General features: G+C 38.6%; 1 protein-coding gene across 1 annotated transcript in view; it reads right to left on the bottom strand.

Annotated features, from left to right (window-relative positions):
- robo1 (roundabout, axon guidance receptor, homolog 1 (Drosophila)) overlaps positions 1-12815 on the bottom strand; it is a 460963-nt gene that overhangs the window by 52083 nt on the left and 396065 nt on the right. The window contains exons 11-14 of the mRNA XM_061877335.1: positions 11590-11671; positions 11316-11484; positions 7478-7644; positions 7278-7399 (exon numbers count right to left, since the gene is read on the bottom strand). Of these exons, the coding sequence (XP_061733319.1) occupies positions 7278-7399; positions 7478-7644; positions 11316-11484; positions 11590-11671 (540 nt within the window). The remainder of the gene's footprint in view (positions 1-7277; positions 7400-7477; positions 7645-11315; positions 11485-11589; positions 11672-12815) is intronic.

Here is a 12815-nt window from a genome sequence, read left to right on the forward strand (position 1 = left end):
TGTCATGATCTGTGGCCCGGATCCTGTTTTGTTATGTTCTGTTAGTTTTGGACTCCCTTAGTCCCTGTTTGCGTACCTCTGGGTTTGTTTTAGTTTACATGGGGATTAATTGGGTTTACCTGCCTCTGGTTAGTGGTCGGCACGCTCAGCTGCTGTCAGCCACTAACCAGAGAGCTATTTAGTCACCTTGCTCGCCACACTCAGTCTGGTTTCATTATTTGCTTCTTGCCACAGTTAAGATCGTACGATCGGCACGTTGTCCCTTCGGTGTGTTTTCTGTTTTTGTACTTCTTTGATTTTTTTCGACAATAAATCATGTTCCTACCTGCAAGTCCTGTCCAGAGTGGTCCGTTTGCATCCCCACAGTAAGCTGCGACCCCCCCCAAGTGACAAGAATAAGGAACTAGTTTAAATATTGTGTTGATTTTATCACATTGTCAATAGCACTCGCCACAAATAGTTTGAAAAAATTATTGGTATCGGCCGATTTAACTCAAGGCTGATATGAATCGGCAGTTTAAACCCCCCCATTTCTAACACATAAACAACAGAATATGTGTAAATGTGTTTATGAAGTTTTTAAAAATAAAGTGAAACCTTAGTGAAAGTGTAGTCCCGTGGAAAGAAACCATGACATTTATATTCAAGTGCAAAAGACTGATATTTATATACTACTTGAAAATAGCCCTGTGAAAATAGTACATTTTTGACCCTGCCTCTTCAAAAAGAATCAGTATGAAGAACTGAAATTGACACCAGAAATCGCCTAAATCCAAATCATGCTCAATGCTTGTAATAAAAAAAAATGTTTTTTTCCTGCACACCAATTACTTATTGTATCTTTTCTTTCTACCTAAACAAAACAATGCGGAAAAGTGGTAGTCCAATGATTGGTCAGTAGAAAAACGAACATCAGGGCTGCGATCTCTGTTCTCAATGAAGCTATTAAAAGAGTGCCAGCTATCGATTATTTTAGTATCGAGTAATCCATCTATAAGTTTGATCGATTAATCAAGTAATCGGGCAAAACACACTTTATAGCCATAATGGGTATTCATTATGAAAATAGTTGAAATGAGCAACAACTTTTCAACTTTTCATAACTGTCACCTTTTTTCGGCAATAAATGCATATTAACACTGACAGTGTACTTTTAAAATAAAAATATTGATAATAATTTTAAAAAGCCCTTCGCTTTTCACATCTACACAAATTATGACATTTAAGCACCACCACTCTCATGTATGCTCTATTGCAGCAGCCTTGCAGAAACAATGTTTATATATTTAAAGTTCAGGGAGCACATTGCGAAACAGGTTTAAAAAATGTGCATTACTTAATAAAGATACTTATTTTTTTCTCTAAATTCAATTAATGGAATAATTACAGCCCTAACAAACAACATGCATAACTAGCTCTTTTGGCTAGTTATGCATGGTGACAATACTTAGGTTTGGTGTTTTAGATGTTTTCCTCATGGCTTTTTGTTATTTTCACTGCATTTTTTTGTCATTTGTGTGTTAAAATGAATTGGAAGAGGAAACATCAACAAACTACAACGAGCATGAGTATGAGAGGCCTAGTGATTAGAGTGTCCGCCCTGAGATCAGTAGGTTGTGAGTTCAAACCCCACCCGAGGGATACCAAAGACTATACAAATTGGACCCATTACCTCCCTGCTTGGCACTCAGAATCAAGAGTAGGAATTGGGGGTTAAATCACCAAAAATGATTCCTGAGCGCAGCACCGCTGTTGCCCACTGCTCCCCTCGCCTCCCAGAGGGTTAACAAGGGGATGGGTCGAATGCAGAGGACAAATTTCACCACACCTAGTGTGTGTGTGACAATCATTGATACTTTAACTTTAACATAGTGGCCACAGTAAGGAAGCGAGGAAACTGGAGTATAATATTGCAGTGTCTGTGTGTTTCTTTTGTCATTTCTTGCCCTCTACTCTCAAATATTACAATGACTATGATGAATCTTCTCCTCTATGTTAGGACTCAGCCAGATCACTTCCTTCTAACTGCTTGATGGAAACATGGCTTCAGGATGGAAAAAGATGCTGAGTGCACAGTAGCACCCCAAAACCGCAATGCAATTGTGAGACCAGCACACCTAAGAGTCCGTTAGACCACGGCGCCAACTTGTCACGCGACCATCCACGTCCCCCCTGCCTGTCAATGTCCCACTTTGGCATTTTGGAACGGCGCAGCCATTTGCACCGACCGCACTATGAGGTCATTGGCCAGAGAGTTCCTGGAAGTCTGGGACTGGTTAAAGAAGGATCAGTTCTCCCAGTGCAGCGTGTTCTCCCTTGATTCAAGTCTGGGGAGCTTTTTTTTGTGCAGCATCAAGTCAACTCGGGATATGCTTCATTGTAAGGCAAGTCGTCATTCTGTTAGTTTAATTAAAGTAGTTTTATGATCGGCAGTTACAACCAGGCTAATATCCTCGTAAGTCCCGGTGGAAGGTTTGCAGCTCTGGCTTTAAAAAAGGCTATCCTATAAAAAAATAAGCTGCCAGCTCAGGTGGTTATGATTAGCCCAAAAGCACAAAACAAAGGAACATATAAAACCAATAAATCCTATGTTAGAAAAAATCTTTTGCTCTTAAAAAACGTGGGAATTATGCTGCTTGACTACGATAGATTCTGGAGTGTTCACAGCAATCTGTTCATTAATATTAATAACCCCGTATAATCACCACAACACTGTTGATCATCATTATTATTGCTCGTATTCATTCACAACTGCTTGTATAGTACTAATAAGGCCTGATCTGCTAAAATCCAAATACCATGCACCAGAGCTGTGAATCTTTGGGTGTCCCACGATTCTATTCATTATCGATTCTTGGGGTCACGATTTGATTCAAAATTGATTTTTCCCCGATTTAAAAGGATTCTCTATTCATTCAATACATAGGATTTCAGCAGGATCTACCCCAGGCTGCTGACATGCTAGCAGAGTAGTAGATTTAAAAAAAAAGCTTTTATAATTGTAAAGGACAATGTTTTATCAACTGATTGCAATAATGTAAATTTGCTTCGACTATTAAACGAACCAAAAATATGATTTATTTTATCTTTGTTAAAATATTGGACACAGTGTGTTGTCAATGTTATGAGAAGTGTTGCTGTGTTGTGTTGCTGGGTCAGGCTTGGTTTTGGAATTGGATTGCATTGTTATGGTATTGCTGTGTATTGTTTTGTTGGAATGATAAAAAAAAAAAGAAAAAAGAAAATAATCGATTTAAAAAAAAATTTGAATTGATTCTGAATCGCACAACGTGAGAATCGCGATTCGTAATTCGAATCGATTTTTTCCCACACCCCTAACACGCACTAAAAAGTGTGTGCTGACTACAACATTGCACATATTATTATGTGCAAATGTTATTATTAGAGTATTGCGGGAAATCTACTAAAACTGCATTGCCAATTAATAACAAGTGCAAAAGTGGTCGAGACTGCCATATTTGAATGAGAATTTTGCAAGGACTATACAGGCAGTGCCTAATGGAGACCCTCATCCAAAGGTCCAAAGTGTTTCCTTATGTTGTACAAAATGCAGCACACACCACCTTTTGGGTTATGGAATTCAATCTGGACAACAGAAACCTATTTTTAGCCCACCGTAGCTTAGGTGGGCCCTGGGAGATGTCGTTGATGTCGTCTGGAGTGATCCAAAATGCATGTATGAGTGCATGGAAATGTACAGTACAGGTCAAAAGGTTGGACACAGCTTCTCATTCGATGCATTTTCTTCATTTTCATGACTATTTACATTGTAGAATGTCACTGAATGCAAAAAAACTATGAATGAGCACATGTGGAGTTATGTACATAACAAAAAAGGGTGAAATAACTGAAAACATGTTTCATATTCTAGTTCATTCAAAATAGCCACCCTTTGCTCTGATTACTGCTTTGCACACTCTTGGCATTCTCTCGATGAGCTTCAAGAGGTCGTCACCTGAAATGGTTTTTCACTTCACATGTATGCTTGAAGCAAACAAAGGGTGGCTATTTTGAAGAAACTAGAATATAAAACATGTTTTCAGTTATTTCACCTTTTTTTCTTCAGTACATAACCCCACATGTGTTCATTCATAGTTTTGATGCCTTCAGTGACGTTCTACCATGTAAATAGTCATGAAAATAAAGAAAAAACATCGAATGAGGTGTGTTTACAAGGCTTTTTTTTTAATTCAGAGAAAACGAACGCAATTTAAAACAACGGACATCAAAACCATTTAGGCAACAAAAAATTATACTGCAGTCTAGATATGTCTGATTTTTTCTTATTTCAGACAATCCAAATATGTTGACGCGCGCACAGACGAAGGAGTCTCTGTCCATTGTCTGTTTTTGCAGCACGAGATCACCTCTTTTCTCTACTTTGTGGGTAACTTTGCCAGTTTCCACTAATACTCTAGAAGTGCTAAATGCACGTCAAGAGATCTCCAGTCTTGATGAATCGCATTGCGAGCGCTACATGATTACATTTCCATCTCATCCTCCCAGTATTGTGTTCATTCTGATGATCAGCATATTTTCTGCATATAAGTGAAGACAGACGCGCTCATTTAGGAGACACAGTCCTCTGTGCACGAGCTTAGTAGAGCAGCTTTGCGTGTGCTATCAAGTTTGCACGCTTTGATAAATGCCAACCTTTACTAAATCAGGCCCACAGAGTACTTCATTTAATGCTGCTTCTGTATTCCCGTTGCATTGTGGTGTTCACCCCTTCATACATAGCACATATTTATATCTAAGTATTACATTTACGTCAAGTATTTTACTGGAATGGCTTCTCTTTGGCACTATCACTAGCTATGGCTCCTGCTTTACTTTGTTTGCGGAGAAGACTCGTGACTGCAGTACATCGCAACACAGTTACACTTGCTGTTCTTAGGTATGCCTCCGTACGATACCAAATATTTTGTATTGAAAACATTTAATATGAATACATTCGGGCTGTGAATCTTTGGAGAACATACGATTCGATTAAATTCTTGGGGGTAACTCGATTCAAAACGATTATCGATTTATAACATTGGATGCCAGTTCTATGACTAACTACATTCCTCCATAAAACAGATAAACATATCTGATTAATTACTTAAAAGAAAACTGGTTTTGTTTAATAAAATGCTTCCCGAACCTTTAATAAGGTAAAATACAAATAAGGGACAAGAGAAGTTTTCAACACTTTTCTTTTCTAAAGTAAATATGTACAGCAGACAGTTGCATCTACATCAACTATATGATTTTATCTGAGTGGCTGGACAGGACATATTGAAAATAAAAAAAATATATATATATTAATATAAATGTTTTAAATCGATTAAGAATCGTTACAAATAAGAATCTTGATTAATATGATTTTTTTTTTTTTGACACCTCTAAAATACAAGTGCCATTACACCATTAATAGACAGTATGTACATACAGTGTATAATAGAGATGCGCGGTTTGCGGTCTCATTCGGGAAGTCCGTGGATAAACCGCGGGTTGGCCGGGTGACATGACGAAAAAATAGATTTTAAATAGATTCGGGCGGGTGGCGGTTGAACCATTTAGACATATTTGATATACATGGTTCAGGGATCGGTAACCTTTGCCGTTCAAAGAGCAATTTTGGACCCGTGTCACAAAGCGAAGACGACAATAGGAGACGTAAACATTCTCAAGAATGTCTGCCGGCAGTCACCCAATTAATATGTATTAGGGCGTGCATTGAAGCCTTTGCCTTTCACGCCTTCTACAACATGTACAATTTACTTGCCAGCCTAGCAATATGTTGTGTGTGGCTTCTGCAGAACACACACACACGACTGAGAGGCATACTGGGTGATACAGAGTACACTAATGGTTGGGATATAAACAATTTTAACACTCTTACTAATATGCGCCACGCTGTGAAGCCACACCAAACAAGAATGACAAACACATTTTGGGAGAACATCCTCACAGTAACAACAGAAACGCAACGCAACAAATACCCAGAATCCTTTGCATCCATGACATTTCCTGACTATATTATACACCCCCGCTAGCAGCAAATCCCGCCACCCCCCCAACCCCCCGTGCGTCGGTAAGGTGGGCGGGGTTGGGGACGCGGGGTGTAAAATATAGCCAGGATGTGTCGTGGATGCAAAGGATTCTGGGTATTTGTTGTGTTGCGTTTATGTTCTGTTACTGTGAGGATGTTCTCCCGAAATGTGTTTGTCATTCTTGTTTGGTGTGGCTTCACAGTGTGGCGCATATTAGTAAGAGTGTTAAAATTGTTTATATCACAACCATCCGTGTACTCTTTATCACCCAGTATGCCTTTCAATCTTGTACGTGTGTTTGCGGAAGCTGCATACAGCATGTTGCTGGACTGGCAAACGGTTCGCACATGATGTAGAAGGCTTCAAAGGCAATGACTTCACAGCACGCCCTTTTCTCGTTATCTGGTGTAGCACCATCCTATATTCGCGAGAACGTTAGCGGCTCCCATTGCCTTCTTTACTTTGTGACACGGGTCAAACTAGCTCTTTTAGTGGTAAAGGTCGCCGACTGCGGATATATAACGACGGGCGGGTGGCGGGTGGTTGCGGTTCTGATAAAATGTTGGTTCGGGTGGATGGCGGGTGGATGACGACTTTAGTGATGCGGTTGCGGATGATATAATTGACTATCCGCGCATCTCTAGTGTATGCAGTACTCTGATACTGTTCTCTACTTTGCTGATGTGAAAGTTTAATTTCCCAATTGCGTTACTAATAAAGGCTTTTTCTCTTCTATCAAGGTGACAAGCACACTGGGAAATAAAGTTTGAAAACAAGTTTATTTTTAGACAGGTGTAAGCTGCTTGTCCATTTTCCTCCCACCTTCAACATCTGCAAGCCATTTCTACTTCAGAGTTGGCCGCCTCCTCCTTCTCACTTATATTACTCTAACAGCCGTCCGCTGTGTTCCAACCTGAGAGGACACAGACTGGCAAGACTGCAGTAGGTACCACCCCATTGGAGTGTTTTAAAGTAGCCCACGCTGCAGATCATAGCTCAAAAGCTGAAACCAGATGGACTCTCAAAGCCATGTCCTGTGCTAGGTTAGTCGGCTTCCGTCCGCAACGTCCTTCCTGCGGGCTGCCAGGACATTAACACCTAAGCTCGCCTCAGCGCTCTGACAAATTAACCGTCGCCACATAATTTCGTGAAGCTCTGAGCACGCTCTGGCAATGAACCGTGTGTGTGTGGGGGGAAGGGAATGAAAGTCACACTCACCGTCCACTGCACCCTGACGGAAGACGAGGACAGGATGGTGGGATTGTGCAGGTGGATGAGAACCTCCCCCAGCTCCCTCTGGATCTGACGATGGTCCACGCCCTGGCTGGTTGGAGGGATGTCTGCATGCAAACCATACTGTAGTAAGACTCTAAAAATATATCTGGGGGGTGACAAAAGGCTGAGGAAGTTCTTCTCACCTTGTGTTTTTACAGCATCAGTGATGGGACTGGGGTCGCTGAGTCCATAGGCGTTGGCTGCCCGCACTAAGAAGAGGTAGACGGCACTGGGCTTCAAGCCCTTCAGTACAAAATACTCTGTTTTCACGTGTTCTGCAAGTGTCTGCCAGCTGCTGCCTGATGCATGACTGTGGACACAACCCAGAAAGGAGAAAAATACATTCACATTGCAAATGGTCGGTGTTCAAAAACAAGAAAAAAAAAAACTGAAATTAGGGGTATTTTATTTGAACTAAGCAAAAATATCTGCCAATAAAACAAGAACATTTGGCTTCTCAAGACTTTCCAAAACAAGCAAAATTAGCTAACCTCAATGAACCCCAAAATACCTTAAAATATGTATACTCTCACTAATAAGTGCACTTTTCTTGGTAGAAACAAGAGACCTTTTTGCTCAATATGTTGAAAAATGTTCTAAATTAAGTAAATGCTAGTGCCATTATCTTGACATAATGATATGCGCTTGGCATCATGTTTTTGTTTTTCATGCTTGAAGTAAGAAATTATTACTTTAAAAAGGTAGTTTTATACTTGTGAGTGTTAGAAAGAATCCCCCCATTATGCTTGGACTTCAATTGTTTGCCCCCCCCTGACTGGGGCAAACAATTGAAGGTGGTGTGTAGATAGTTTTTTTTTTTGTTTTTTTTTTTAAGTTAACACTTGTTCAATAGCAAGTATTGATGCTGAGTTATATACATTTTATCCCACTCAGGTTGTTTGTGTGTTTTGCTTTTTTTAATAATGTTTACAGTATTATTTGCACTTTATACTGTTCACTTTTTTACTGTTTAATGATGCCATTTCAGTTTGTCATGTATAATTTTAGATATTTTGTGTTTATCCTTGAATACCAACTATTGTGTATTATTCAAACTCACTTAATTCAGCTGGCTCGTTGTTATCAAGCGTACTAAAATCTTTTCCAGCATGAATCTGACAACTAAGTAGGCTAAAAAACTTTTAACTTTGATACATGCTCTGATAGGCCAGTTTCGGTATCGGATCGGAAGTGCAAAAACAAAGTCGGTATCGGATCGGAAGTGCAAAAACCTGGATCGGGACATCCCTACTACAAAGTGAATGGAACGGAAAAATAGCAGAGAAAAAAAAAAGTTTGAGATCATTTTTATCTTATAGCAACAAATAACGTAAATGTTCCTTATTTCCTGTTTACCAGCGATATTTAACCTTTTTGACTTTGGGCCCCAACTTTTCCCCTACAGAGGGCCCACTCAAATATTAACACTGAATTGGTAATCACACTCTTAATTTGCATCACATTCAATAATTATATCTAACCTACGTAGAGTTTAAAAAGGATAAACCTTGTCAAATGATATGAAAGCACGTGTTAATAACAAATATTATTGTCAAATACTTATCAAATATACTGCAAAAGAAGGGATTCATAAATTCTGATGAAAAATAAATGTACCCAGGGCTAATATAAATCAATAAATACAATCTAACTAAAATAATAAATGATAATGTATATGTTTCTTGGATAAACTGTCAATAAAATGTAAGTGCAAATGAAAATACAGCCCCCACTTCACGACAGGTTCACCACTTGGTTAGTTCACTGCTTTAGTCATAATGTTTGCGCTTAAATAACTTCTCCATGACATTAGCTCCAGATTTCTTCTGTTTGATATTGTCATTACTGCCACAAGTGGTGGAAAAGTGTATTACAACTGAGTACGGTTTGCAGCCCATTAGGGCAGTGGTTCTCAACCTTTTTTCAGTGATGTACCCCCTATGGGCTTCACGGTGGGAGAGGGGTTAGTGCGTCTGCCTCACAATACGAAGGTCCTGCAGTCCTGGGTTCAAATCCAGGCTCAGGATCTTTCTGTGTGGAGTTTGCATGTTCTCCCCGTGAATGCGTGGGTTCCCTCCGGGTACTCCGGCTTCCTCCCACTTCCAAAAACATGCACCTGGGGATAGGTTGATTGGCAACACTAAATTGGCCCTAGTGTGTGAATGTGAGTGTGAATGTTGTCTGTCTATCTGTGTTGGCCCTGTGATGAGGTGGCGACTTGTCCAGGGTGTACCCCGCCTTCCGCCCGATTGTAGCTGAGATAGGCGCCAGCGCCCCCCGCAACCCCGAAAGGGAATAAGCGGTAGAAAATGGATGAATGGATGGTACCCCCTGTGAACATTGTTTTAATTCAAGTACCCCCTAATCAGAGCTAAGCATTTTTGGTTTAAAAAAAGAGATAAAGAAGTAAAATACAGCACTACGTCATCAGTTTCTGATTTATTAAATTGTATAACGGTCCAAAATATTGCTCATTTGTAGTGGTCTTTCTTGAACTATTTGATAAAATGATATAAAAATAACTAAAAACTTGTTGAAAAATAAACAAGTGATTAAATTATAAATATAGATTTCTACACATAGAAGTAATCATCAACTTAAAGTGCCCTCTTTGGGGATTGTAATAGAAATCCATCTGGATTCAAACTTTAATTCTAAACATTTCTTCACAAAAAAAGAAATCTTTAACATCAATATTTATGGAACATGTCCACAAAAAATCTAGCTGTCAACACTGAATATTGCATTGTTGCATTTCTTTTCACAGTTTATGAACTTACATTCATATTTTGTTGAAGTATTATTCAATAGATATATTTATAAAGGATTTTTGAATTGTTGCTATTTTTAGAATATTAAAAAAAAATCTGCATTAGGGGATGCTCGTGGCCCAACAAAGGGCCCCGGCCTTATGGTTAAGAAAACTGCTGTTTAAAATTGGGCTCATTGAATAGAGCTGCATGTTTTATATTCCTTATTATATTTTCTAACTATTAATTGTATTTGCAGGTCAAATGTAAATACTTTTTAAATTATGTGGAGGGCATATGAATATTACAAAACACTAACACATCATCTGTACAGTGTCAATACAGCTAGTAATTGTGTCATGCACTCACCAAGGTGTCATTTATACATCCTTAGTGAGAATCAAATTTAAAGACGATATCTCGGACTTTAGGGCGATTTGAACAAAATGTGGCATGCGTATGCAAAATTAGCGACTTTTACGAAAAAACAAGTGCAATACGGATCTGCACATGTAGTAGAATTTGGAAAATCCACATTGGAATGTTGAAACCTGATCAGGTTATAATAATTTCACATTTTTTTACCTTATATCAGAGGAAATTCTAGATATTTTAATGAAACGTAAGCTTTATTTTTTTTTAGGATCAGACATTGCAGCTGTTACAGCATGAGCCCTCTCTTCCTTGTTGCTTTTCTGCAAAAAGGCACTGGCATAAAAAGGCTTGAAGAAGCCTTCCTGCCACTATCTTTGGAGAGAGTATCAGAACTGCAACAGAGGGTATGTAAAAAGAACAGCTAGTAGTCGCAGTCATAACCACGGCTTTGCTGGGTTCTGCGTAAAAGGCAGCTAAAAGCTAATAAAAGTCAGATTTTTAGAGCACATTTGCAATATCTTTGTCTAAAAATAGAGTTTTTACAGTAGAGATGGGATTCGTATGGCCCCATTCCTGGGTGGATCTGGCTTGAGAGGAAGAGAGGCGGGTAATCATTTTGCAATGCAGTATGCTGAAAATGATGGAAAGCGCCACTCTACATAGCAATTGACGCTGGGGTCAATGTTGGAATTGGCGCAAAACATATTTTTAAGACATGCAACACTGGATAATGAACGCACCCAAATTTTGTCACGTTTTATGTGTCAGGTAAACCCTGACAAATGGGTCCAAATTAATCCCCTTCCTACTGTATTTCTCAGGTTGCAAACACTTGAGCCTTGTCCAGGGTCTTTACCTGAATGCTTCGATGACGTAAGAGGTGGGCGTGGCTCCAGAATTGAGATTAGGTTTCCAGGTAAGCGTGACAGAAGTCCGGGTAACATCTGTGACCTCGGGTCTGGAGGGGGCACTCGGTATCAAGTTTGGGTCAGTGGGTCTATTTGGTTGGACTGGAATTCCAAACTCTGGAGGAGGAAAGTGAAGAGTTTATTGCCATTTCTTAGCTCCATTCCTCTTCTCTCTAAGTCTAAAGTGGCTGTAAGTGCTGCAAAAACAATATGATCATTTACCTTGGACTTCTAAATGGGCTTTCCACGAGGCCTCCCCGCCAGGGGTTGAGGCGATGCAGGTGTAGGCCCCGGAGTCACTCAGCTGGAAGAGGAAGACATTTGTAGAAATCAAAATGATTTGTGAACATTTGCACTGTTTCCTGCAGCGTGAAGCATCTCTGCTGTGCCTATTGACATTGTGGCATCCACTGTTTATTCTCAATGTTTCCATGCACTCAATTGCTGCGTAGCAAGCAGATGTCACTGCCTGATCATGGCGACATCATTTCTTACAGAGCAGAAACGACCAGGGTGCAGGAGACAGCTTACACTATCTGCTAACTATCCCCATCCACGTAGGGACATGAACAGATGTGACTTTATATGTTTAAGGCCCAAAACCCAGCAGCTACTTCCATTAGCCTCATTTTTTATTATGCCTTATGGCTGATTTTATTAACTAAAATAACCTGCAGTCACTCTGGGACTCTTAATATGTAATGGAATCTGCATTCCCTTTATGGTCGTAGCTTAGAGGCCTCTGATATGATACGTTTTTTAGTGAAAATTATTTTTGTTTTTTTGGGGGGGCCTGAAAACACAACTTCTCAAAAAATTTACAATTATGCTGGATATGCTCAAGTAAAAAAAAAAGTAAAAAAAACACTAACTGTATTTTACTATTTTTATATAATAAACTAATACATATATAAAATACATACAAAATAATAAATATATTAAATAAAAATGTAAATAAAATATATTATTACATTAAAACAACATTTTAATTTAATAACAAATGCACTATATTGCATTCAATTTATTCACAAACATTTGAAATGAAAAGTCTTTTTGGGTTTTTTTGGGCCTGAAAACACAACTTCTCAAAAAATGCACAATTACGCTGGTTTGTTCAAGTAAAAAAAAACAAAAAAAAAAACAATAACAATATTTCATTATTTTTTCTTTAATAAAATAATTAATATATATTAAATACATACAAAATAATACATATATTAAACAAAAATGTAAATAAAATGTATTATTACATTAAAACAACAATGTTTTAATGAAATCACAAATGCACTATATTGCACTCAATTTATTCGCAAACATTTAAAAATGAAAAGTCTTTTTGGTTTTTTTTGGGCCTGAAAACACAACTCCTCAAAAAATGCACAATTACGCTTGATTTGTTCAAGTAGAAAAAACAACAACAACAAAAACAATAACAATATGTCATTATA

The sequence above is a fragment of the Nerophis ophidion genome, linkage group LG18, assembly GCF_033978795.1.
Source record: "Nerophis ophidion isolate RoL-2023_Sa linkage group LG18, RoL_Noph_v1.0, whole genome shotgun sequence".
Lineage (NCBI taxonomy): Eukaryota > Metazoa > Chordata > Actinopteri > Syngnathiformes > Syngnathidae > Nerophis > Nerophis ophidion.